We start from the raw sequence: 27,062 nt of genomic DNA on the forward strand, positions 1-27,062 counted from the left end.
ATTATGCCCCTCAATTTATTATAACCACTCATCTTAAAGCTTGCCTGTAAAAGTGGAAGCAATCCTTTTTCACACCTGTATTATAAAGATGTGACATTTTATTTAACAACTTATGAGGTGTAAACGTGCCTGTAGCAATGGCAGACTCAGGAGAGGGACAAAGATCTTGAGTTTGTCCAATGACTAAGTAATTAAAACTCATAGATACATCCACAAGGAATAGAAGGGAAATAACACCCTGAACTCTGCCATTGCCACCTTGGAAATGTGAAACAGTTTGTATCCTCGTTAATTTGGTAGAATAAACAACTCTAATGTTAAAAGAAGAATGTTTTCTGTATACTACATTACACTGTATTATATGACACTAAATAGCAGATTACATAAATAGGATTTTTAAATGTACTCATACTCTTATATGTCCAGTAAAAAATGTCTTTGGAACAAGTGAAAGTAATCATGTTTTACATCAACTGTCTTCAAAACACGAAGAATCTCTCACTATTATGATGATTCAAATAAATTTGGAAAGTGGTGTAATTGACATAGTTTGTAGTAAAAGTTGAAGAAATATTCTAAAAATTCATTAGTAATAGTCTTAAAATTTGAACTCACTGATAAACATAATGAGCATTAAAAAGGTTTTGTTTTATTGTGTTTCTGAGAAATATAGAATAGCCTCAAATCAAGAGAAATATGGTAGTCCCACTTTAAAAGGGCACACAACCTTGAGGAGATTAGATATGTGTATCATAAGTTAAATAACAGAGTGGTTGGATAGTTATAAAATATACAAGACCACAGAAAAATGGGTAACAGGATGCAAATATGTGATTAAACAGGAATCAAATTAGCAGTAAAGACATTAAGTGCCATGAGGTCATATGCTACAGAGTGTAGTGTGTTGGTATTGTAAAGAAAACTTCATAGGAAAGTTAGGAATTAATAGGCATTAGAGCACTAGTAGAAAATGGACAGTGGAGAAGCTCTCAGGAATGGCTTGTGGAAAGGTAGACGTGGGAAATGGGGGTGGGGTGAGGTAATAGGCATAAGGGCAAATAAGAGAGGAATCCAGGATTAATTTCAGGCAGCGACTAAATTAGTCTGCAGGCCATAGTCTGGATTCAAATCTTTATGAAGGAGAATAGTGGGAAGTGGGATTGAAAGTTATGTTGGGGAACATGAGACCCCTTTAGTCAAATTCATATTAAAATCTTCCACTGAATGGTAGTCTTTCATGTCTCCTGATCTTTGATATTGCATGGACTTCTGGTAGATTGGGCTGGATATCGCTAATTCCCTTATTCAATTCATCTTCTCATATTTCAAATCAAAGTGTGGGGTTTGGTACAAACTGGCCTTTTCAAAGAAAGAATGCAGGTGACTGTAAAATCAGTTCCTGTAATGTGCATCTTCTCGGTTTATCTTTTATCTCAACTGTATATTGGGTATTTACACTTCCAAATACTGCTTTGCCTCCCTCTACTCAGGTCCAAAGTGAAATTCTTCCCCATTACGGATGTCCATATTCCCTATATTTGCCAGAGGCACAGAAAGGCAATTTCATGATCACAGCTGCCTGGTTAGGAGCTGCTCCCCAATATCTAAAACGATGCAGCACTCCTATCTATGTGAAAGGAGTGCTGTCAATAGCTACATCAGGACAGCAGATACGTATTGACTAAATGGTCCTGGGGAAACCAGGATTAACTAGCAATTTTTTAGCTCTGATTTTCTCCCTTCCTTTTTATTGCTTCTGCCCCATCTGTACAATGAATTCAATATGCATTCACTTTCTTGCTAGTCTTCCACTTCTCTACCTGGTCATAAATATGCCTGAATCTCTATTCCTGGTGCCACTCCCTTGCTCAAGAACCTACAGTGAATCTTCATTGTTTCTCACCCAAAAGAATAAACTACGTTTTCTGGCTTTTAAAGGCCAGCTTGCTCTGCATCTACCTACCTGCTAATACCTCTTACCCCTCTGAACCACTGGACAGGACTCCCCAGAAGAATCTGATTCCTCTTTTATTTTTTATCTTTTTGTTTTTTCACATACTACTTGGACAGGCTAGCATGTCCACATCTATATCATCACACTTTTCTATATTTTTTTCTTTTAACCAAACTGCTATGTAATCTTTAAGAATTGTATAAATCCTGCTACCTTTCTTAGAGCCTTCTCTGATACTGAACTCTCCTTCAAACTTCTCATCCTTTACATTTTCAAATATAAATCATTTAAGCTTTTGTGTTCATACTCCCTTTTAGGGTTGGTGTTCTTAAACAAATTTTGTTAGCTAGATTGTTAACTACAGACTAAGGTGTCATATGTCATTCACATAAAGTGTTTTCCAATATGTGAAATATAGGTGTTTCCCACAGAAATTGCTTCCTGTTCTTCCCCTGCCTGATCTCCCCTTAGCCACCTCTAGAAAGCAAAGCAAAACAAAACAAAACAAAAAACTGCTTTAAATTTCATTATGATCTACATGACAAATCTAAAGTAATGGTGCCCTCTCCTTACTAAGTGAAATAAGTTTCAATCCATGGCAGTATTCATGTTGTGTCTTCAATATTTATGCCAAAGTCAGCCAAATCGTTCTCAGAAAGACTAATAGCTTGCTTTACTATGAATAAATGACTCATATACAAAAAATGTCCTGGCAAAGTTCCCTGTGCTTTTATATTTTCCTACCAATATATTTCATTGCCTTATGTAAACCTAAAGCTGGCAGCTGAGTCTCTGATGCCTGGTCCATGTGGCACACTGGCCTGGCTGTTCACCAGCTCTGTTGCCTCTGTGGCCTCTGCTGCTAGTGGTTCTTGACTCAGTGACTGTGATAAACAGAACTGAGAAAGGCTCAGAAATGCTAACCCTCAGGAAAGTGGCAGCCACCATTTCAGGTTACATGAAGGCCATCACCACAGTGGTTCCTTCCCAGAGTCCCACATGGCAGGCACCTAACCTTGCTCTTTCTATCAACTTCTAGACCTGCTTTTCTTTTTGCCCTATTCAGGAAGGGAGGGAGCACCGATACCCCATTTCTGATTTTCCTTTTCTTTTTTCCTCTTATCCCCAGGGCATGAAAAATGGGTAAGTATTTTTTTTCTTCAGCTACCCTCCTCCTAGATTTTAACAGTGGAATGAGCACTCTAAGAGCTGGATTCCCCAGGTTTTGGTCCTGTATATGTTAAATGAGAGAGCATGTTGCCCTGGTTGGATGTCTCAGTTGGTTGGAGCATTGTCCTGTACACCAAAAAGTTTCAGGTTTGATTCCTAGTCAGGGCACAAGCCTCGGTTGTGGGTTCAATCTCTGGTCAGGGCACTTATGGAAGGTAACTGATAGATGTTTCTCTTTCACATTGATATTTCTCTCTCTTGCCCTTCCTCTTTCTCTTGAATAACAAACAAACAAACAAACAAAAATATCATTAAATAGTATTAAAAAAAAAATAAAGAGCATGTTTTTCCTACACATGAAGCCAAGCTTCCCTCACTATTATCTTACAAAAAAGGTTACGTCTCAACCTTCTCCTGCTCCAATCCAGATTTAGCAGAGAAAATTAAGACCTAGCTCTTTAATGTTTGCAAAATAAATATCTGGGTTATACATGAATTAGATAAAATTATTTTTATTGACAGAAAAAAATTGTCGCAAAATATACTCCTGTGTGACGGCAATGATTTTCATAATTAGATCCTAATAGTATGTAGTTGTAAACTTATCTCTTATAATTCTAGAGTCAAGGGCATATGTGTGGTTATAAAAAATTTAAAGTTTAAGCTTGAATGCTAAATGCAGTCACCCCACATATCTTGAAAGAACTTTCACAAATACCAGCTTTTTATATAGTGTCATTTTGAGCAATAATTATTGTTACTGGTAATTACTTATCTATTGCATTCTAAAATGATTTACGCAGACCAATGACATTAATAATATACTGCTGGAATTTAACAGATGAAAGCAGCCTGCTAACTCTGGTTATTCTCTTTTCCTTTTAATTCAATGTTCATTTATTTAGCATTTACTGAAAACCTACTTTGAATCAAGTCCTTCATGGGGTGCAGCATTAGAGATGAAGCTGACAAACATGAAGAGCTAATATGCTTATTGTGTGCCATTTATTTACTGTATTTTTCTTTTTTTCATTTAATTTAAAAATAAAAATTTGTGCACAGGGGTGGGGGTATGTATCCCTCAGCCAAGCTGCACCCTCTCCAATCTGGGACCCCTTGAGAAATGTCCGGTGGGATTGGGCATAAACCGGTAGTTGGACATCGTTCTTACAATCCAGGACTGCTGGCTTCCAACCACTCTCCTGCCTGCCTGCCTGATTGCCCCTAACATCTTCTGCTTGCCAGCCTGATCACCCTCACCTTCTGCCTGCCAGCCTGACTGATGCCTAACTGCTCCCCTGCCAGCCCGATTGCCCCTAATTGCCCTCCCCTACAGGCCTGGTCACCCCTAACTGCCCTCTCCTGATGACCTGGTCACCCCCAACTGCTCTCCCCTGCAGGCCTGGTCCCCCCCCCCCCAACTGCCCTCCCCTGCAGGCCTGATTGCCCCCAGTTGCCTTCCCTTGCAGGCCTGCCAGCCTTCTTGTGGTGTCCGCATGGGGGCGGCCATCTTAGATACCACGTGGGCGGCCATCTTGTGTGCTGGAGTGACAGTCAATTTGCATATTACCAATTTATTGTATTATATAGGATAGCTTCCCTAACATATGGAAGGTAGTTCTTTGAATGATGAGTAGAAGTCACTATTTTATCCAATACATTAATGCTCCACTCTTCATTCATAAGTTCAGTTATTTATTTAAATTTTTTGTATAATCATTTGTTCAACAAACGTTTATTAAGCCATTACTGGAAGTCAACCGCTATAGATGGCTTCTGGACAAAAACCATCTATCTTGGCCTTTAAAGTGCTCTCCGGCCCTGGCTGGTGCGGTTCAGTTGGTTGACCATCCTCCCATGCACTGAAAGATCACCAGTTCCATTCCAGGTCAGGACACATGCCCAGGCTGTGGTGTGTAAAGAAGGCAACTAACCAGTGTTTCTTTCTAATATTTCTCTCTCTCTCTCTCTCTCTCTCTCTCTCTCTCTCTCTCTCTCTCTCTCCCTCTTCTCTCTCTATCAAATCAATAAAAAATATTTATTTTTAAAAAGTCATCTTCATCTACTGAGTTAGTATACATGATAGAGCTATAATAGAGTGTCATTGATATGAAATGAGGAAAGAGAGGTTATCTGGGGTGAAATGGGAACCTTTCATGGAGGAATGGGAATCTTTCTTCTTTTTTAAAAAAATAAGTCTTTATTGTTCAGATTATTACAATTGTTTCTCCTTTCCCACCCACCCCAATGAATGGAAACCTTTCACAGAGGAATGGATAGCTTGAACTGATGTTGAAGATATAGAAGAAAATGTAATAGTTAAGTTGGAAAGGGAAGTGTTGGTCAAGTAAACCATATACACAGAGGCATGAAGATTTGAGAAAACATCATTTCTTTAAGGCTAAAATATAGAGTATTCCAAATGTGCCAAGTTAAAACCGGTCATTTCCTGGCCTTCCCTTCAAATAAAGGTTAAGAATGGCAATGCAACTCACTCAGGCCTGAGTTAAAAGTGCTGTAGAGCAAGGTTTCCAGGAAAACTTCTTAAAAGGGGAGCAGGCTCAGCTGGAATAAGCCTTTTGCCCTTTTCCCTCCTGTTCTTCCCACCTGGAATGTAATCATGATGCCCAGAGGAAGAACATGCCCTGTAACCACAGGTAACGAGCAAGTGTTAAGGGTGGCTGAGCAGAAAAATGGAAGGATCCTGAGACAGAACAGCTCTGTTGACTGTCTATCATAGACTTCTCATTATCAGAAGAAAAAAAATCCTTAATTAAATCATTGATTTGCAGGGACAGACTGATAGACTAGAGGAAGCTGACCCTGATGAGGCCTGCACAGTTAACAAGTTTGAACTGTGACTGGTGGCGGTTCTTAAACCTCAGTATGTTTGAAAATCTCTAGAAATGCCTGTTATACATACACATTGCTGAGCCACACCCACATAGATTCTGATTCTGATTCCAGTCATCTAGGTGGCACATAGAAATTTCAACTTAATCTCACACTGGTTCTAAGACCACATTTAAGCAAACAAACCAAACCCAACAAATGATAAAAATATAAAACCCCTCTCATATCTATGGATGTGGAGCAATTGATGTATTTGCACGGAAGGTGAGACACATATTCTTTGTTTCTCTTTCTCTTCCTTCCCATTTTCCTACCTCACATGGAGAAACAGAACTGCTATTTACAGTTTACAAAATCCAAATCATGACATCTATATTCAGGCATAAGACTGATGAAGAAAATACTTTATGTTTAATTTAGTAACATTTAAATAGTGCTTACTATCCTACAGGCACTGTCCTAAGAATTTTATAAGAACTCTATGCAGTAGGAACTACTACCATTCCAACTATAGTTGTGGGAACAGAGGCAACTATATGTTAAATAACCAAATCAAACAGCTATTAAATGACTATACTGTACTTCTAATCGTTGGCAACATAAATTTATTATTTGACGTTTCAATTACTTAGTGACCACAAAAATTTCCATCATTTATTAAACTAATAAGAATAAAGACAAACCAACACATGGTTCTGAGACATAAACATTTAGAGAAGTGAAGATCTTTTAGTAAAAGCATCATTGTCAATTTCAATCTCATGGACTGTGATGTTGGTTTTGATAAGCAAGGTATTTAGCTAGCTTTATGTATTACCACAAACCTGTTTCTTAGTTTTTGAATTTCTGGTTTTTATGAATTTGGAAATCCTCAAATATCTGGAGCTGTAACCAGTGCAAATATTATGGGTCTCCACATTAGCATTTCTCCAAATAATTTTTTCCTTTAACAGTTCAACAAGATGCTAAATTTTTAAAAGGCTTCATATTGAATTAAATTTGGAAAATATTAAGTTGTTATACAAAGTCTTCACTGCAGGATTTACCAGAACCTAAATATAAAAAAAGCCCACTGTAAATCTCCAAGAGAGAAATATTTGTAGCATTTCCCAAAAGTTTTACCAAGAATTCTTTATTTTTGAGGTTTAAGTAATGTTCCACAAAACACAATTCTAAGAATCATGGTTTACTGTGTATTCAAATTTAAAGCTTTTCTTTTGTATAACTTGAAGAAATATTTTTGGCAGAATTATTCATAAAAGACTTCAATTTGTGGTTACTCAGAAATCTCTGTAGTCATGAAGATCATACAGCAAATGAGTAATAAAAAGAATGAAAAAATTACTAAATTCAAATTTCTCTCCTTAGCAGCACAAGAAAAGCAGTTTTAGGAAACATTTCAAAATATTTATATTCATTTTTAAATTTATTATAATTTATTTTAGCATTTTATTCTCAATATTTTTCTGTGCTCATCTTGCAGTTCTGCTGTTTTCCATTTGAGCTCTGCAAGATCAGTATATTATGTAGTCTTCTGTTTCTTTTTCTTCCTGTAATCATAAACTGTAACTATCCTATATAATAAAAAGATAATATGCAAATTGACCATCATACCCTCATACAAGATGGCCACCCCCATGTGGTCACAAGATGGCTGCCACAAGATGGCCAGCAGGGGAGGGCAGTTGTGAGTGATCAGGCCAGCAGGGGAGGGAGGGCAGTTGGAGGGACCAGGCCTGTAGGGCAGGGAAGTAGGGGGGACCAAGTCTGCAGGGGAGGGCAGTTGGGGGGGACTAGGCCATCAGGATAGATCAGTTGGGTGGGTCCAGTCCAGCAGGGGAGGGCACTTAGGGGCAAACAGTCCAGCAAGGGAGGGCAGTTGGGGGCAATTGGGCCAGGAGGGGAGGAAAGTTAGGTGTTACTGGGCCTGCATGGGAGGGCAGTTAGGGGTGACCAGGTTGGCAGGGGAGAGCAGGGGTGACCAGCCTGGCAGGAGATGTCACTTGGGAGGGACTAGGCCTGCAGGGGAGGGCAGTTGGGGGCAATCGAATTGGCAGTAGAGGGTAGTTGGGGGCAACCAGGTCAGCAGGAGAAGGCAGTTGGAGATGATTGAGCTGGCAGGGGAGGGCAGTTAGTCCTTGATCAGGCTGGCAGGGGGTGATCAGCAAACATAAACCAACATTTTAATTATATGAATAGGTAAATTCAAGGCTCTGAAAGGATTGCTGGATTTAAGAAGAGGTACAATTAAGCATTCATTTTGGATATTTTTCAATTAAATATTTTAACTGATTAAAAAAACCTTGAAACTTGTTGAATGGTAATAAAAGACTGATTAAGTCAACCAATTCAATCTAAGTCATGTATGGACTTGATTGATATATAAGAACACTGAATTCTCACACAATCTGATAAAATATTTGAAATAACCCATATGCGTTCATTAGATATATTACTCTTAGCATCTTGTTATCTTTATTAATGTTTAACATACATATTTTAAATTAAAATTAGGGTCATACAATAAACAAGTGAACAAATAAAAAATAAAAATATTTCTCAATTGAACTCAGGTTTTATCTTATCTCTGGGGAATAAGTGCTTTCAGGAAAGGAATCTTTTGGAGCGTTAGTCTCATATTTTTACTCCCTGTGTGTGAGTGTGTACGTAGTATGTGTCTCTTTTTCTTTGTTTTTCTATTTTCATTATAGAAAGTTAGGTCATGTTTTAACATGTGAGATTTCTGTTCATTATCTATACCAATAATAGGGTAATATGCTAATTCTGATGGACGACCATCCGGACATCCTTCTAGACAAAGCCGTGTTAGCTGTATGAGGCTCAGGCAGGCTGCAGATGGTGCTGCTGCTGCCAGGGCCGGCCCAAGCCTCAGTCAGCTGCACCCAGCTATGAGGTCCAAGGCTCAGGCAGTCATGGTGGCCACCACTGGCAGCAGCAATAGGGTGATAGGGGCAGTGTCTTCCCCTGATCGGCCAGGTTGCCTTTGGCAGAGGGAGGCCAGACTGTGGCTTAGGCTAGGGGCTGAGGCAGAGGTAGTTAGGGCCCATCAGGCCAGCAGGGGCAAGATAGGGCTGATCAGGCTGGCTGGAGGGCAAAGTAGGGGCGATCAGGCAGGCAGGCAGGCAAGCAGTTAGGAGCCAGCATTCCCGGATTGTGAGAGGGATATTTGACTGCTGATTTAGGCCCAATCCCTGATCTGCAGGATCAGGCCTAAATCAGCAGTTGGACATCTCCCAAGGAGTCCCAGGTTGGAGAGGGTGCAAGCTGGGCTGAGGTACCCATCCCCCCACCATGCACAAATTTCATGCACCAGTTTTCTATAACAAAGGATATATCTACATAGTAATTACTATTGCTATTCACTCATTTCCCAATATATCTTGTAAAGAGAATACAATGATGAATTAAATGCACTCCAAGTTGCCTCAAGAAATGTCCTATCACTTGCATAGATGAACAGTATAAGAATTATAAATCCTATCAATGACATTATAAGATCTCTAATAAATGAGAGTGTTCACTTCACCATTCCCTTCCAACAAAAATTCCCATTTTGTGATGGAATAAAATTAAATGAAATCTGGATATTGGCATATCTCCAAGTTTTCTCTTCTATGTCTGCCTCATATCTTTATTATAGACACCACTAAACCTGTGGCTTCCTAACAAAAAATTGTAATCAGTCTACTAAAGTTTTTCAGTGTTCTATTAGAAATTTATTCAAAACCAGGTAGGAAAATTAGAGCATAATGCTAAAAGAACAAAGTTTATAATATCAATCATTCAAAGAACAAAATATAAAATATTATGATATACTTGTCAGGATATAATCAGTAATTGATAATCCAGGTTAATTTTTTTAATTGAGACCAATTAGTTACCTTTCTGCTTGACCTGAACTTTGATTTCTAACTAAAGCCAATTTGCTCATAAATACACACCTACAGATATACGGAACAAAATAACATATTAAACCTAGATTTTTAAAAAGTTTAGATTAATAATCTGTACTTAAGCCCTTGCAGGTTTAGGTTAGTGAACAGAGCATCGGCCTGAGGATTGAAGGATCCCCAGTTAAATTCCCGACAAGGGCACATGCCCAGGTTGAGGGCTCAATCCCCAGTGGAGGGCGTGCAGGAGGCAGTCAATCAATGATTCTCTCTCATCATTGATGTTTCTATCTTTCTCTCCCTCTCCCTTTCTCTCAGAAATCAATAAAAAATTTATAAAATAAAATCTATACTTAAGTCTTAAATCTGTAAGGCTAATTATTATTATCACCACAGTTGTTTGTACTTTTCAAACTAATAGACATTAGTTACATGTAGCTGCTTAGCTGATGGGCACCTGAAAAGTGTTAAGTTCAAAGTAAGATGTGCTGTAAATGTAAAATATACTCTAAATTTAGAAAACCTTATAAAAAAGAATACAACATATATCAATAATTTTCAGTTGATTAAATATTAACATAGTATTTTGGATATATTGGGTTATAAATAAGCTATGCTATTTAGATTATTTTAACTTCTTTCCTTTTACTGTGTTATTGAGGGTACCAGGACATTTATGGTACATATATGGCTTGCATTGAAGCTCATATTTATTTAACACATTGAACTTCCAAATTTAGAAATGTGTATTTTATCAGCAATGTTCTAGAGCAATGTTTTGCTTATAAAGTATTAATTAATACTATTAATACATTTTAAGAGGCTGGAAAGTGTTGTATGATGGAAAACTTTAAAGAGACAATAAAAATTAAAAATGATGATCATTATTCCCACGTATGAGTGAGATCATGTGATGTTTATCTTTCTATGACTAGCTTTTTCGCTTAGTGTAATGCTCTCCAGTTCTATCCATGATGAACAAGAATAGATTGATTTAGGGATAAATGGTAGGGGAGAAGGGTTAGAGAGCAACCAAAGGACTTACGTGCATGCATATTAGCATAACCAATGGATACAGACACTGAGGCAGTGGGGGCTTGCCTGAGTTGGGAAGGGATGGGGGAGCGGGTCAATTGGGGGAAAAGGAGACATATGTAAAACTTTAGACAATAACATAAATAAATAAAATAAAGAAAGAAAAATAAAAAATTACCACTCAAAATAAAAGAAATAAAAATTTTAAGTTACACTAGGTTACAAGGTTTTACTTTTTTAAAATATATTTTATTTTGTTTAGCATTTATTTTTTAGTTGATCTGTATTTTTTAATATTTCAGTAATGGATAAGTGATACTAGCAAATGCATGAATTTTTAAAAAATTAACATGAATTGTAATGGGCTTTACAAGAAAAGAACTAGGAAACCATGTGGGATGCATGCAGGTGGGCTATGAGAGGAGAGCTAGGCTTCAATGAAAGGAGTCTGGGTAAGAGAATGTTGACATGGCAGATAAGTGCATTCTCAATATTTGGAGCCAGGTAATTGTGTGTGCAAATATAAGCTCTAAACTATGATTATGGAAAATATTTTTTTTAACATTTCTAGGGCTATCTGATCATAAATCCTACCTTGAAGGCATGTTGTGGAAATTAAACATGATTCTGCAAAACAAGTAGCATCATGCTCCTTAGAGTTGATGGCAAACAAATGATGAGTAGGCAGATATATCCTCCAGGGTGATGGATACTATACTCTTCATCAACCTTCCTGCATTCAGTCTGCCACACTGAGTAGCCTGGGGAAGGAGCAATGAAGAATCAGTCAGTACCAGAGAATACACCCTTTTCCCCCAGATGCCCATCCAAATCCAAAACTTCAGCCAAGAGTCTGAGAAGCATCCCTGTTTTCTACTATCAGTTTATTAATACATGAACCATGTATGTTAGGAAAGAATTTCTCTAACTAGTAAGTAAATGTTGGTTTAATGTGTGCTACATTTACAATAGACCAAGAATGAAGAAAATCAATGGACACATTGATTTAGTAGGCAGAGAACAAACACTAAGGGTTTCAAAAATATCTTGAATGTTTTTGAAAGGGAATTATTGAGGAGTAGGTAGACCGGATGCCCCTGAAGTTCTCAAATCTAAACATTTATGATTCTATGATTTTTACATGATTAAGATTTTTAGACTTTATAATCATAGTGTTTATTAGCTAATTGTACACAGCTTAAGACATTTTTTTTCCATGTCATTACTTTTTGGTGATTTTCTCTTTTATGATGTGGTGTGCCTTTGAAAGCTTCTTTCCTTTTAATATGTTTTCAGAGATGATTAACTCCTCTCTGACAGTCTTTTCACTATATTAACATCTTTAATCTGATTACAATCAAGTTTAGCAAGTTTAGGAGATTTAGAAAAGATCCTCTTTAAAGTATCTTTTTGTTGTTGAAATGACAAAGCCAGGTTTATTGCTCCAGGTGAAACCAGTGGACACAGATGACGCGGGGAGATGAGTAGAGAAAGTTGGAGAAGACGTCCTCAGGGCCATTGCTGAGGCACCCTGGGGAGCGGACCCATGCACTATGGATGTGCTGATCACCTGCTCACCGGCCAGGCTACACCCTTCACCCCAAATTTCGAGCTGCAATCCAAGGCGCTAGGGAGCAGGGCTCCTTTTGTCCATGGTGCTGCCCGTGGAGTAGCCTGCATAGGTCTGAGGATGGAGGCAGGGGCTGTGTCCTTAGGAAGGGATCGGTGGAGGAGGAAGAGGCTGCCTACTTCTTGGCGAAGGATTTCAGCGAGGCCAGCTTCTTAGGCAGGCGGGTGCTGGCTTTCATCACCACATCATGTTCAGTCTTCTTCCGGAACCTGACCTCCAGGTCTTTCTTGAGCTTTCGCTGCTGCACAAGGTGCTCCTTCTTAGGGTAATATCACGACCTCCCTTCCTCAGCCTCCGCATGGTTCTGTGCCCAGGCCTCCACCATGGCAGTGTCTTGCCCTTGGCCGGCCTCTGTGCCTGGAACTTGCGCTGCCCCTGAGTCATGATTGGATATCTTGTGCCCCAGGATGTGGGCCTAACTGCTTCCTTCTGCGTAGGCAGTCTCATTTCCCTACTTCCAAGGACTCAAAGACTCAGCCTGCAATTCTGATAACTGATAAATTATTGATGAACAAATCATGGTCAGATACTCAACAATGTTGCTGATTTTTTAAGCTCAAATTCAAAGATGATCTATCTTTAAAATATTCAAATTTAAAAACTAAGTTATGATATTTTCTTTCTTAGATATGAACAATGTAAACAACTGAAATTAATGTATTTAGTTTGATAAACTTGTTCACATTTGACACTTGGAGCCTTAAAATTTATTTTTAAAGTATAAGAGCTACCTCTTTAGAGGTAGGGAAGAGAGAGTTTTAGTCACCAAAGGCCAAAATATTCTGTAAAAATCAAATTGGAAATAGAAGAGTTTTTTGCCTCTCAACCGCTGGCAGAGCCTCATCCTGATAAAACCTTGGCAGATTTTAATGCCAAGTCTACAATTAAGAAGGAAGAAATAATAAATGCTGCCCCAGCTCACACACACACTATACACATTTCCCCATACTTCCTTTCTCTTCTAAGTGGTTCAAATTAAAAAAAAAAAACAAAACAACAACAACCATGAGTGAAATGATAGAGCACATATTTTCAAAGGAATGAAGAAAACATCTGATAACAACAAATTTTTTAAGTTCTTCAACTCATAAAAGGACATAATTTTAATTGCAATCACATTAGTGAGTGCTAAAGTGATGCAATCCAAAAAGATAGCCCTCTAACTTGATATAAAGAAGAAATTATTATACCTTTATTTCTTATTCCCCACCCCTCTATGGGCACTCTGTAGTCCCTAGTACACATCATCATTGGTACACACAAACCTCCTCTCACTTTATATTATTTTATTCCCCCCTTTGTCCTTAGCTTCAGTACTTTCCCCATCATCTTATTGACTTCCACCCTATTGCGTCTGATATATGCCACTAAAGATTTATGAACTATTGATAAAACATAGGCTGTGAAAGCTTTTGTTACAGATCTTCTCTTTCTTCCCTAATTAACACTGTATGTCTTAGTTCTGTTCAGAGGTGGCAGGTTAAATATGGCTTCACATTCTTGGCTATTTCCTCCAACCAAGGGACAAATTCATGCCCCTTAGTTTGAATCTCGTGTACTCTGTGAATGCTTTCACTAAGAGAATATGGCAAAATTGACACTGAGCTAGTTTCAAAGCCCAGGCCTTCAGAAACTGACAGTTTCTACTTCCTACTTTTAGAATGCCCTCAGTGGGAACCCTGAGATACCAAATAAAAAGTCTGCCTACCTGAGTCCACCTTTCTGGAGAAGTCACACCACACAGAGGCACTCCAATGGACAATCCCAGTTGGGTCCAGTCTTTCAGCCTCTACCAAGGCACCAGGCATGTGAGTGAAGCCATATGTGTGCTGCAGACCAGCCCTTCTAATAAATACCAGTTGGTCACACCAGTTAATGACATGTCAAGTCTTGTCTGAATTCCTGACCCATAAAATTGTGAGGTGCTAATGGTTGTTGTTTTAAGTCACCAAGTATGGGATAGTTTGTTGCTCATTAATAGATAATGAAAATAATGTGTTACTGCAGATCCTGCTACTTTATGATTTCTGACTGCTACAGATTTAGTTTTCTTTGTCTACTATGACCCATGAGTTCTTTTTAACTTATATCAATATAGGCATTGTATTATTGATCTAGTTCTTTTTGCATTCTACTCTCTTTTGAAGATCCATCCATGTGGCTCTTTGGAAATGTAGTTTTCTTCCAAGCATTAAACTTCAACCACAACATATCTTTAGAACCAAATACAATACTGTAATATATATATATATATATATATATATATATATATATATCTGCTCATCTGTCATCCAATGCTATAATTTAATTCCTTTTGGATATATTCCAAGGAGTAGGATTGCCTGATGACAAGGTATATGCACATTTAGTTTTGTTAAATACTGCTACACAGCTCTTCATCCTGGTACTGTACCATACCTTTATACTTATCATAAGTACTATTACATCAAGAGTTGTTGCATTTTTCCCATCTAATTCCATGCTCCCTCTTTTTTATTTTATACTTTTCTGCTTCCTATTGGATTGATTAATTTTTTTTCTACTGATTTTATTTTATTTTTTAAAATATATTTTACTGATTTTTTACAGAGAGGAAGGGAGAAGGATAGAGAGTTACAATAGAAACAAAGATGAGAGAGAAACATCAATCAGCTGCTTCCTGCAGACCCCCTACTGGGGATGTGCTCGCAATCCAGGTACATGCCCTTGGCCAGAATCAAACCCGGGACCCTTGAGTCTGCACGCCAATGCTCTAGCCACTGAGCCAAGCCAGCTAGGGCTCTGCTGATTAAAGCTACATATTATTTTGTATTCTCCTGGTAATTAACATATTAGCTAGGATTCAGTTACAAATATATAAAATCTTCTTTAGTTAGCTTTGCTGAGTAATATTAATTACGGAGTTTTAAATGGCTTATGAACTCATTAGGAGAGCTGAAGAAACACACTCTAGATTAAGTTTTAAAAGCAATTCAGGGAAATTCTTAGTCATTGTTTCTTTAAATATTCATTCTCTACTATTTTTACTTTTTTTCTTCTTCTGTGACTCTTGTGATTCAAGTTCGATTTTTTAAATCTCTTGCGTTTCTCTTATATTTTTCATTTCTGTGATTTCTTAATGTTATTTGGATAGTTTCTTTTATCAGTTCTTATAGCCTATACATTCACTTTCACCTTTATACATTTTAATATACACACCATATATATGGAATTTTTTTTACTGTTTTATTTTTTAAATACATAATTTCCAACTGGTCCTTTTTATCAATATTTATTTCCTTCTTTATATTCCCAGTGTCTGCCCTTACTACTCCTTTGAGGATATTAAGCTTATTTTAAACCGTGTTCTCACTTTCCTCATTCCTTTTCTTTATAAATAACCATCTAGCCCTTGTTATATGGGAGGAAAAGGGGCAGCAGGAAATACTCAAGCACTCACTATCTTATTATTCATCCTATCTCTGCCTTTTGTGGTTTTCCTGCTCACCACATAGAAGTAGAGTAGACACTGACCCACCCAAGGAAATGAGAGCAAGAAAAATTTACTCTTACACTGGAATGAGAGTTTGGCTGGGTAAAGTATTTAAATAATTTTCCTTTAGCACCCTGGAGACATTGTTTGCTAGCAACCTACATCGCATCCAAGAAATCAGATGTCATTTTAGTTTTATTTTTTCCTTTGGAATTATGAAGATATGTTTATTATATCCTTTATTGTTTATTCTCTTATATCTTCTCTATTTCTTCTTCAGGAACTCTAGGAGATAAATTGGCTTTTCTAGATCTATTCTTTATGCCTCTTAAACAATATAGAATCTATTACTTATATGAAAAGACTATAAGGGATTCTATAACCTGTATGGGAATATTTAGGTAGTAATTAATAAGCTTACACTTAGGTCAAAGAATTACCCTCCAAAAACCTTCACCCAAAACAACCAGTATAAAGAACACATGTACAAGTACTAAAGCTTTTTTTTTTTTTTTTTGCCGCAGCAAAATACGATATATGAATGTTCACCAATACAAGGATAGTTGAAAAATATTAGGGCATATGTATTCTATGAAATAGTATGCAACTATTTTATAAAATAAGTTAAATTAAAAATTTTACCTAAATTAGTTTTCCTTTAATAACTATGAATATATTCAGTGATAATATTGATACTTTTAATTGTTTTTAAAGAAAAACATTAAAGGAAGAAAAAAAATAGAAGGAAGAAAGACAAGGAAGAAGGAAGGATGTGGAAAAGCACAATTAACCCACAAGCTCTATAAGACTTTGCATTTTGCTGATGAAGGTTTTTATCTGTTGGTTTTGTGTCCCATCCCTGGAGGGACCTAGCATTTACTGTACAAAGTTTCAGGCTGTTTTCATTGAGCTACACAGCTGGCAGTAACAAACCCCTCCTGCATATTTATTGGAAATCCTATTTCTATAAACTCCCTCATCAATTGGATAATAATTTTCCTAAATTGGCAGTCCTTATTTTTCTAATAAGAGAGAAACATTGATTGGTTGCCTCCTGGTACATTCCCCTAATCAGAATCAAACCTGGGACCCTTCAGTTTGTGGGCTGGTGCTATATCCACTGAGCCAAACCGGCAAGGGCTCAAGTAGCTTCTTTTTAGTATCATTTTCTGTCATTTGCTAAATTAGTCAGGATTATTATTTTTATTAAAGTTCTGGTAATCTTTGTCAAGTTGGGGCTTAAACTGAGTCTAACAAAGGACAAATAAGACAAATTTGTAATGTAGATCCAGGGACTTTTTAGAACATAAAAAGAGTATTTTTAACTTGTCAAAATGTTTTGAAACAACTCAGTCATATTTAATTAACCTTTTAATTTCAGAGGAAAAGACAAAAATAGATAATCAAGTCGAGGATTGTGCAAATGTAGGAGGGACACTAAGTATTTTCAGGGGTAGTGGGGGAGTGGATCCTGAAGTTAACCTACGGGGGGAAATCAATTTGAACAGGAACATTCCACTTAAAAGAATGACACATGGGGAAACAATCCTTCTACTTGAAAATGAGTTCAGGTAAGACTCTGGAAACCCTACCATCTCCTCTGGCATCCAATATTTATTTCATCTGTCAGATACTAGGATTAAATGGAATTCACAAGATTGTTGAATTGTAGCCATACATCCAAACAAACAACGGGTACCTTGGCAGGAGGATATAAACATTAAGAAATTTTACATTCATCCCATTTGGGTGTTCCATCAAGACAAGAAATGTTGTTTACATAAATACCAGAAACCCAGTAAGAATTCCTTGATAGTAACTGAGATTATAATAATTAATACCTGGTACAGCCCTATTTCTATCTTTCTTGATCTTCAGTAGTGATGGGTGGGGGCAGAGGGCAGGCTAAAATATTTTTCTGGAGTCTAATTTGTGTAAAATCATAAACTATTAAAATTCAAAGGAAAAACACAAATAGAATTGAATCACTAAAATCATTTCCCTGTTCAGTCACATTTAGACCAAGAGGAATCTTGGACATTGGAAGCAAATCATTAGGAATCTAACCTAAGGGCAGATGTCTAATGAAGTGTAAAATTAATTGAGACATAACTGTCAGTTGAATGACTATCTAAACTGGTTCTATCATAGGTGGTTGGCACCTAAGTATAATTAATCATGGGGAAAAATCTGCAGATCGCTGGACTTAGCCCGTCATTCTGAAGGGTAGTGTTCCAGCTGTGAAATACATCACAGGATAAATATAGCATGAAAGTCTGGTGCTAGATTTTAGGAAAAAAAATAATTCTGGCATCTAAGTTGACTGCAGGCTGAGGTTTCGGAAGTGTAAATTTTTCCCCAAGGAAAAATTAGGGTGAGAATGGACAATTAGTAAAGAAGTCAATTGGCTTTTCTAGACCAGGTCCCATCAAATGGAGTGATGTCTTCATAACATTTTTTTTTGCCATGGATTGGAGAAAGCAACATTAATTTATTTTTCTCATAGGGAAAAGAAAAACGAAAACAACAACAAAGTAATACAGAAAACCAGAGCATCCATGTCCTATACTCAGAGGTACCAAAGACTGATGGGAAAAAATAAAATATATGTCATATTTTTATGGAACTTTGGCATTTTAATCAGAACTGATCTGTTTTGTGAATAGGAACCTAGTCCATATTAATTTTCACCTGCACTACAAAAGAAGAGAAGGAAAATAAGGAGTTCTTTTTACAAAAGGATTCTTCTATTAGTCTATCTGAAGTGTATGTGACTCCAAGTAGCAATAATCATAAATAAAGGCTACAATTTTGACTATCAGTAATATTTGCCCTTCAAAAAAACATATCCATTGACTGATGAAAAAAAAAAAGGAGCAAACTCTCAAAGAGGGAAATTATTCTCTGAAATAATCAACCAGTCATTTAATAAATAAACAAATATTTATTAAATGCCCACCATTTGTCAGGCATTATGACTTGAGTAAAAATTGTCCTTAACAATGTCAGAAATATTTTATTCGGATGGAAAAGTGGAGCACGGTATTCAACTTTTGGGGGAATCACAGATTCTTTTGTGGTATAAGAAAATCTACTTGCCTACTTTTTAGAACAATACACATATGCTAGTAGTGTGTTTAATTGTGTCCCCACCAAAAAATAAAAAAATTAAAAAAAAAATGTCTAAATCCTAACTTCTCATACCTGTGAAAATGACCTGATTTGGAAATAGAGTACTTGGCAGATGTAATTAATAAACTAAATGAAGATGAGGTAATCCTGGATTTAGAGATAAAACAGGAGAAGACACAGAGACACAGAGAAGTACATCATGTAAAGATGCAGGCAGAGATTGGAAGTATGCTACCACAAGCCAAGAAATACCAACTGTGTTGGAAGCCACCGCAAGTTATAAGATAAGCACAAAATGGATTCTCATTTAGAGTCCACAGAAGGAACCAACTCTGCTGACACTTTGAGTTTAGACTTCCGGCCTTCTGCACTGTAAGAGAATATACTTCTGTTGTTTTTAGCTATCTAGTTTGTGGTAATATGTTACAGCAACACTAAGAAGTTCATATGATACTCTTATATGTTGTATGTCACATAGAATTTAAAATGCTATGCATGTACTCCATAGGGGCCCATGAAGACTAAGTTAGGAGCTTCTAAATTTTAAAAATTGGGGACTGTGGCCATAAGGGGATTGAGGGAAATTTACAGCTACATATTTGTGGTAAAAATCAACCAGAATATTTAGCCTGCAGAGGAGATGAGTGATGAGAGACTTGATGACTCGCCTCAAATATTTTTGTGTGGCCTCATAGATGGTAAACATACAATTTGTTACCCAAAATGGGGCATTTCTTAGAGTTTATGCGACACTATTAATAATTATGCTGGCACAACAAATTTATATTAACCAAGATTATCCTAAGCAAAGTAGGACATATGATCACTCTAGACATAGGAGATAACCAGGATCAAAGAATGGGATAGAGAAAAAAGGAAAGACATAATTTGGCTCAAGACAAGAATGAATTTCTCAAGAAAATAATCCAACCTTTTATTAGATTTGTCCTAGTAGAAATTAGGCAACCACCTTGCAGATAATTTTATAGGAGCAGCAGTTTGCATTAAGAAGACATCTGAAGTCACTTTCTAGTCTGAGGTTATAGGTTGTATAATTCTGATACAAATTTAAATTTTATCACTTTCAATTTATCATTTTCATGCTCCTGTAATGATAAGGTGTTGACTTTGGAGGCCCTACAGAACAGATTTTCAATTCTGCCTCTGTCATTTTCCAATTATAAGGTCTTAGCAAATTCTTTCAACTACTTTTGAGCTACATCAATATCTATTTCAAAGAATGGTTGTGAGGTTTAAATAACAAAACACATAAAATTCAGCAGTGTATGACACATAATAGGTGCTCAATCAATAAAATTCTCTTTCACCTTAGTAAGTCATAATATAATTATATATACTATATATAACTATGCATTTGATTATTGAGTTAATACCAACCTTTGTGTTCTTGAAAAATCATTATTGCTCAGGTTTTTTAAAACTTTAAGAGTAGAAATTGATGTTTTTCACATGTTTGAGGGGTGGGAGTTAAAGAGGAAGGGAGGGAGGTAAGTAGGAAAAATAAAGGAAGGAACAAACAAATGAATGAAGAGAAGTAAGAAGAGAGGGAGAGGGGGAAGTAAAAGGAAGAGAGAGAAAAAAAAGAAACAAAGAAAAAAAGCTCATAGTGATCCTTTTGTTACACTGAGAACAACTTCATGAAGATTTTAACTGGTGTGAGAGATATATAATCTGATTCAGAGTAAAGAGAATAGCCAATGTCTTTCAAATCCCTGTGACAATTCCTGCAATGTTTTCAGATACTCTTCAGTGATAGGTCCTTAGCTGAAATAAGGCATAAGTGCCTTGAGTACTGTCTATTCTGCTTATTTGGAATTTGTTTTCGCAAATTTCTGTAAAAAATTCTTCACTCAGCCTACTGCTTTTGAGGGCTGTAATAAAGACCATAGTTAGGGGGCATGGATGATAACATTTGTCCTAGTTTCCAGGATTCTCCTGAGAATCAAATGGGATAATGAGTGAAAAGGCTTTTAAATCTTAATTGCTATAGAATGGAAAATTCTATTAATAATCACGAAATTCAATAATAACAAAAATTCTGCTGGAAAAAAGTCAGTTGTCCTTGGCAGTAGGGACACGAGGTGTACACTATGAACCCAGGGGCATTTGGAGAATCCATTTCTGGTTTGAAATTGTAGGGCATCTGGAGATCACATGGAATAACTTTGAGGAAGACTCCAAACTGGAAAACCAAAAGCCATGTGACTGCCAATTTGAAAGAGACAAAAGCATTTAAAACTTGAAGTACATAAAACATGAAATTCCCCCAAAAGACTATATTCAACAAGCAGCAGACAAGCTTTGATAACCTGCTGAAAGATGCAGGCACAATGACTGGTACTGTGTAGATGACCGCAGTGTCCAGGGTACTGAGGCACTTTCCCAATGTAGCTAAGACTAACTTCCTTCCTTTATTCCTACCCATGGACCATATCCATAATGGAAGGATAATTTATTAAAATGTTAAATTGTGCATGTTCTGCCTACATCTTCCCCAACCACCTTCTTTTCTAGCAGACTGCCAGCTTTGCAATTATGGCTACAAGGATTTGCTCAGAGCCAAAGCAGAAGCAGCCAAATGTTAAGAGGTCTCTCTGTTTTTATTTAAAACTAGAGGCCCACTGTGTGAAATCATGGGAGACCAAACCTGGCCAGTGTCAAAGTCCCTGCCCATCGCAGGCCTCACTGCACACACAGTCCACCTTGAAGACAGTTGTGGACAGAGACAGTTTCCTGCCCTAACCTTTCCTTCTCAGGAGCACTTTAATTGACCTTCCTTGGAAGATGAGCATTGAACAGAGCAATACTTACTTGTTCCCATGAAGAAATCATATGACATTCAGCAGGTGCCTTTTGGCCTGTGGTTGTGACAGCATCAGAGCCATGGGGTTTTTATAATAGAGATAAAATCTCTAAAGGACTATACCAGGAAGGGAGAAAAAGTGGAAAGGGCATTGGGAAAGCTATGAGAACTAGGGTTGACTGAGGAAGGGAGAGAGTTCTGAGAAGCCAGTAGAAATAGCCCCCAGCCAAGCGGTTGTGGCTCAGTGGTTGAGCATTGACCCATGAACCAAGAGGTCAGCAGTTCAATTCCTAATCAAGGCACATGCAGAAGGGGCATGCAGAAGGCAGCTGATTGATGTTTCTCTCATTGATGTTTCTACTAGTATCTCTCTATTCCTCTCCCTTTCTCTCTTTCTCAAGTGAATTTAAAAAAAGAGAGAGAGAAAAAGGAAAAAAGACAGACAGAGAGAGAGAGAGAGAGAGAGAGAGAGAGAGAGAGAGAGAGAGAGAGAGAGAAATAGGTCCTTCTTTACAACCTTATCTCATATCAAACAGGGGGAATATTTCAAAGGGAATAAGGTACATTTAGAGAGACAATACCAGATACCAAGATTCTTAGTCTATCCAAAGATGAATATGATTGTGTCCAAGCAGCAGAGTTGCCCAACCTGTGGGGACAAGAAAACAGATGTCCTCGTGGTAAGTGACAGAGACCTGATATCCAATAACCAGTGGATTCTCCACAACCTTGAGTTATGAAAAATCTTTATGTAAGGACATTGTCCAACAAAGAATGAAGCACCTCAAAAAATGACTGAGAGCTGAAACCTGTTTGGCTCAGTGGGTAGAACATCAGTCTGCGTACTGAAGGGTCCCAGGTTCGATTCCGGTCAAAGGTATGTACATTGGTTGCGGGCACATCCCCAGTAGGGGATGTGCAGGAGGCAACTGGTCGATGTTTCTAGCTCTCTATCCCTCTCCCTTTCTCTCTGTAAAAAAATCAATAAAATATATATTTTTAAAAATGACTGAGATATAATTTTCACCATTCTGATATACTAAGCTTTGGAGTTTTAATTCAGTAGGTTTAAGCTTAAAAATTTACATGTAAAAGTTTTGCATGTGTAAGAATGTAGATTGAGAGTTATAGCTCTTTATTTTGATCTCTGACCTCCACAGTCATGACCTTGCTTGGGTATTTCACCCAATCCCAGACTTCCCTGATCCATTCACCTTCTCTTTACTCAGAATCAGAATGTAGGTGTCTCAATGTGGCAGATTCTAGCATGGAGATAATTGTCCAAGGGACTTTACAATGAGGTGGGAATGAATGCACATTGAGGTTGAACTTGCTAAAATACTTGAATCCCTACTTATGTAGATTTTTATGAAGAACTTTAATTAGTTTTTAGGACACATCTCAGACATCCTTTCCCAATTTCCCTTGATTTCCTGATGCCTAGTCAGGAGATCCCTGTTAGTTTTTCCATAGAACCTTGTGCCTATTCCCATCATGACATTTACTATTGCCTATTTGCTTCTCCAGTTCTGTCTCCCCACAGGACAGTGTACCCTGAGAGTGGGAACTGGGTCTAAACACTAAAACTTCAAAATAGTGTCTCAACATAATAAAGTCTTATATTGTGAATGAATGTAACATTGTGAATGAATGTAACATTGTGAATGAATGTAACATTGTGAATGGTACTTCTTGCCTGAAGAATCAATTGAACATTTCTGAGATGATATAGATTCCTGGATTAAAATTATGAGAAAAAGAAGTCACTTTACCAAATAGATATAGATAGGAAGTTCTGTTATTAAAACATCTCAATGTAGGGGAATGATACTTGTCTTTTTGCCTCCCTTGAAAACCAAAGTTAAACTTGAGAAACATTTTTCTAGTTTAGTTCTTAAACATATACTGAGCTAGTAAATGTTCAAAAAAGAAGAGGTTGAAATAAAGTGAGAAGAAGGAGGAGGAAGAAAAATATGCAGAATTATTATTCCCAAATTTTGAGTTTATTCTGAAACCAAAATTATAAATTAAACTGCAAAGTATTTAATTAAACCATTTGCAGAGCTTCAATTATGCTACCACTTATATAATTAATATAAAACTAAAAAAAATTTATCTAAATTTAAAGTTAATTTTTCTGGTGAATTTCAAATTTTCAATGAAATTTAAAACAAGGAAAATACTTGGAGTTGGAAATAAGTAAATAAACCAGAATGAAATAATTGCTAGATCATAACTTGTAGTTTTCTAGTGATTATTTTCATTGATTTTTTTAGTTCTTATTCATTCAATATTATGGATATTTGAAAGCTTTTTTTTTTTTTTTGCTAGCATTCACAAGTTATATGGATATTTTTTCCTGTCAACACTAGTGAATTATAGAAGGGAAGGTTAGGCTCTTCGGCAACTGATTCTCACACCATATTTGTTGCCATTGTTAAGAATATTCATTTTCACAGCATTTTTTTAAATGTTATCCAGGATAAAAACTGGCTTTGCAAAGTCACAACTTACAAGTGGATTTTAAACATAGTCTGGAAGAATTTATTCATTCTTTTAAAACATGCAATTCTATAAATTAAATATAGACATTCTAAGTTTAGATGCCTTTTGCAATTGCATCACCAACAAATGGTTTGTTTAAAAATATAGCTGTAATTTAAAAAGCACATGTTCCTTCATAACATTTTAACACCCCTGCCTTCTGAGATAAAGGGTAATGAAAAAACAAACAAACAAACAAAAAATAAACCGTCTTTTTTCCCCTGAAAAATATATCCTCCATTTAAACCTTTTTTTGTTTGTTTTTGAACCTTAAACTTTTGCCTGAGCCACTGGTTTTGAACCTTAAACTTTTGCCTGAGCCATTTCAATTAGGTTTTCTGCAGAACAGTAACCCACACAAAAAAGAAGAAAGCAGAGCTGCTAGCTGCCCTGATGGAGACAGAGGATTGAAAGCCCTGCAGGTGGGACTGCCTCAGCCTCTGCTAGCCCCACACTCCTCCCACGGCCTCTTAAGAGAGTGAACATACTGCCCAGATGTTTCAGGGCAGTCCTGGTTTAACTATGAGTTAGCTGTCCCAGTGTAACTATTAGTAGCTTTCCCTTTCACTCATAAATTCTGTAGTCGCCATGCCTCTGAGTCACTGCCATATAAGTGAAGAGCTTTTATTCTTTAGTTAAGTTTATTGAGGGTGACATCGGTCAATACATAATATAAGTTTCAAGTATACAATTCTATGCTATAGCATCTATATATTTCATTGTGTGCTCATCACCAAAGTCTAGTCTACTTCCATCTTGATCTATTTGGTCTCATTTACCCACTTTATTCTGCCCCTGAAACGGAAAAAGTCCACGTTTGTGATACTTGTCACTACCTGACCCAATCATTAGAGACAAGGATGAAATACTTATGGTGAAATTCAGATGGCTGGCAATTTGAGAAGAAGGCAGGCTATCTACTCTAAAAAGACCATCTTACACCTCTTCTCAAGCCGACCATTTTTATAAGAAGAAAAGTGTAAGGAAGGGGTTTGGAATTCAGGGAAAAGTTGAATCAGATAAAAGTTGCAGTCTGGTGATTTCCTGAGCATCCCTGCCTCTACTGCACTGTGATTTTTTTTTATTTGCATCCTGGGCAGCAGAAGTTCTCTCACTGGAGCACGGTGGCTCAGATACCTCCTTTTTTTTTTTGAATTGTTGACAGTATCACAGATATACCCCAATTCCCCTCCCCCATTAGCCTCCTTTCTCCAATCCCTGAAAATATCTTCTTGATCGCTTGCAGTCCTCCTGGGTTACAAAGGCTCCTGTAATAATAGCTTTCCACATGCATTAATTACCAAGCCTATTAAATATATAACTGAAGCTAAAATGTTTAAGTTCTTGAGTTCCCCATCACCCTCTCCCCTCCCCCTTTGATAAACACCATAATGTGTCCTTGAGTTTGTATCTATGAGTTGTTTTCTTTTATTTGTTGCTTTATGCTTTATATGTTCTTATCCTTTTTTAGTCTAACTTATTTTGCTTAGCATAATACACTCAAGATGCATCCTTGTCACAAATAGCAATATTCCACCCTTCTTTATGGCTAAGTAGTAGTTCATCCTGTGCCTTTTTGTTTTATTGTACCATATCTTTGTCCAATTATTCTTGGAAGGGCACCTAGGCTTTTTCCATATTTTGGCTACTGTGAAGAATGCTGCAGTGAACATAATTGTACATATATCTTTATAAATAAACTAGGGACCCAGTGAGGTGGGCACAGGGGCAAGTCTCAGCCCATCCTGGACACCCTTGCCCTGCCACTCCAGCCACGGCCCCCAGCCCGCTGTCAGCCAGCCGCCCCACTCCTGCTCGGCTGCTGACGCCACTGCTGCTGCCGCCAACGCCAACACCGTTGCTCCAACCTGCTGACAGCGGAGCAATTGGGACCTGCACCAGCAGCAGATATGAGTGGGGCTAATGCCCACCATGTTTTGCATGTGCCCCCTGGTGGTCAGCACATGTCATAGTGACTGGTTGTTTGGTTGTTTGGTTGTTACATTGTTTGCTCTATTTGCATAGATACTCAGAAGAAGGATTGCTGGGTTATATGATAGCTTTATACTTTCTTTTTTAAGGAAACTCCTTCACAGTGGCTGTACCAGTTTATATTCCCACTAGGAGTGTCTGAGGGTCTCTTTTCTCTACTTCCTTTCCAATACTTGTTATTTCTTATCTAATTGATAGTAGCCATCCTACTAGGTGTGAGGCCATATCTCATTGTGGTTTTGATTTGCATTTCCCTTATAACTCATCTTTTCATATATCTATTGGCCATTTGTATGTCTTCTTGGGAAAAGTTTCTGTTCAGGTCCTCTGCCCAATTTTTAATTGTATGTTTTATTTTATTTTTTGTTGTTATTGTTGTATGAGGTCTTTATATATTTTGGATATTAGCCCCTTATCAGAGGTACTATTTGGAAATATATTTTTCCTTTCAGATGGTTGCCTTTTTGTTTTATTGTGCAAACACTTTTTAGTACGATGTAGTCTTATTCATTTATTTTTTTTTCACTTCCCTTGCCTTTGGGGTC

At 37.2% G+C, this 27,062-nt stretch overlaps 1 protein-coding gene across 1 annotated transcript; it reads right to left on the bottom strand.

Moving 5' to 3' along the window:
- Nucleotides 1–12,662: 12,662 nt before the first annotated feature.
- Nucleotides 12,663–12,937, bottom strand: LOC311620651 (leydig cell tumor 10 kDa protein homolog; the record flags this gene model as incomplete). Its single annotated transcript, XM_084880191.1, is given in 2 exon segments — nt 12,663–12,820; nt 12,823–12,937. Coding segments are annotated over 2 exon segments (267 nt in total). The 3' UTR covers nt 12,663–12,668.
- Nucleotides 12,938–27,062: the final 14,125 nt, after the last annotated feature.

The sequence above is a fragment of the Pipistrellus hanaki genome, assembly GCF_964339955.1.
Source record: "Pipistrellus hanaki genome assembly, chromosome: 3".
Taxonomy (NCBI): Eukaryota; Metazoa; Chordata; class Mammalia; order Chiroptera; family Vespertilionidae; genus Pipistrellus; species Pipistrellus hanaki.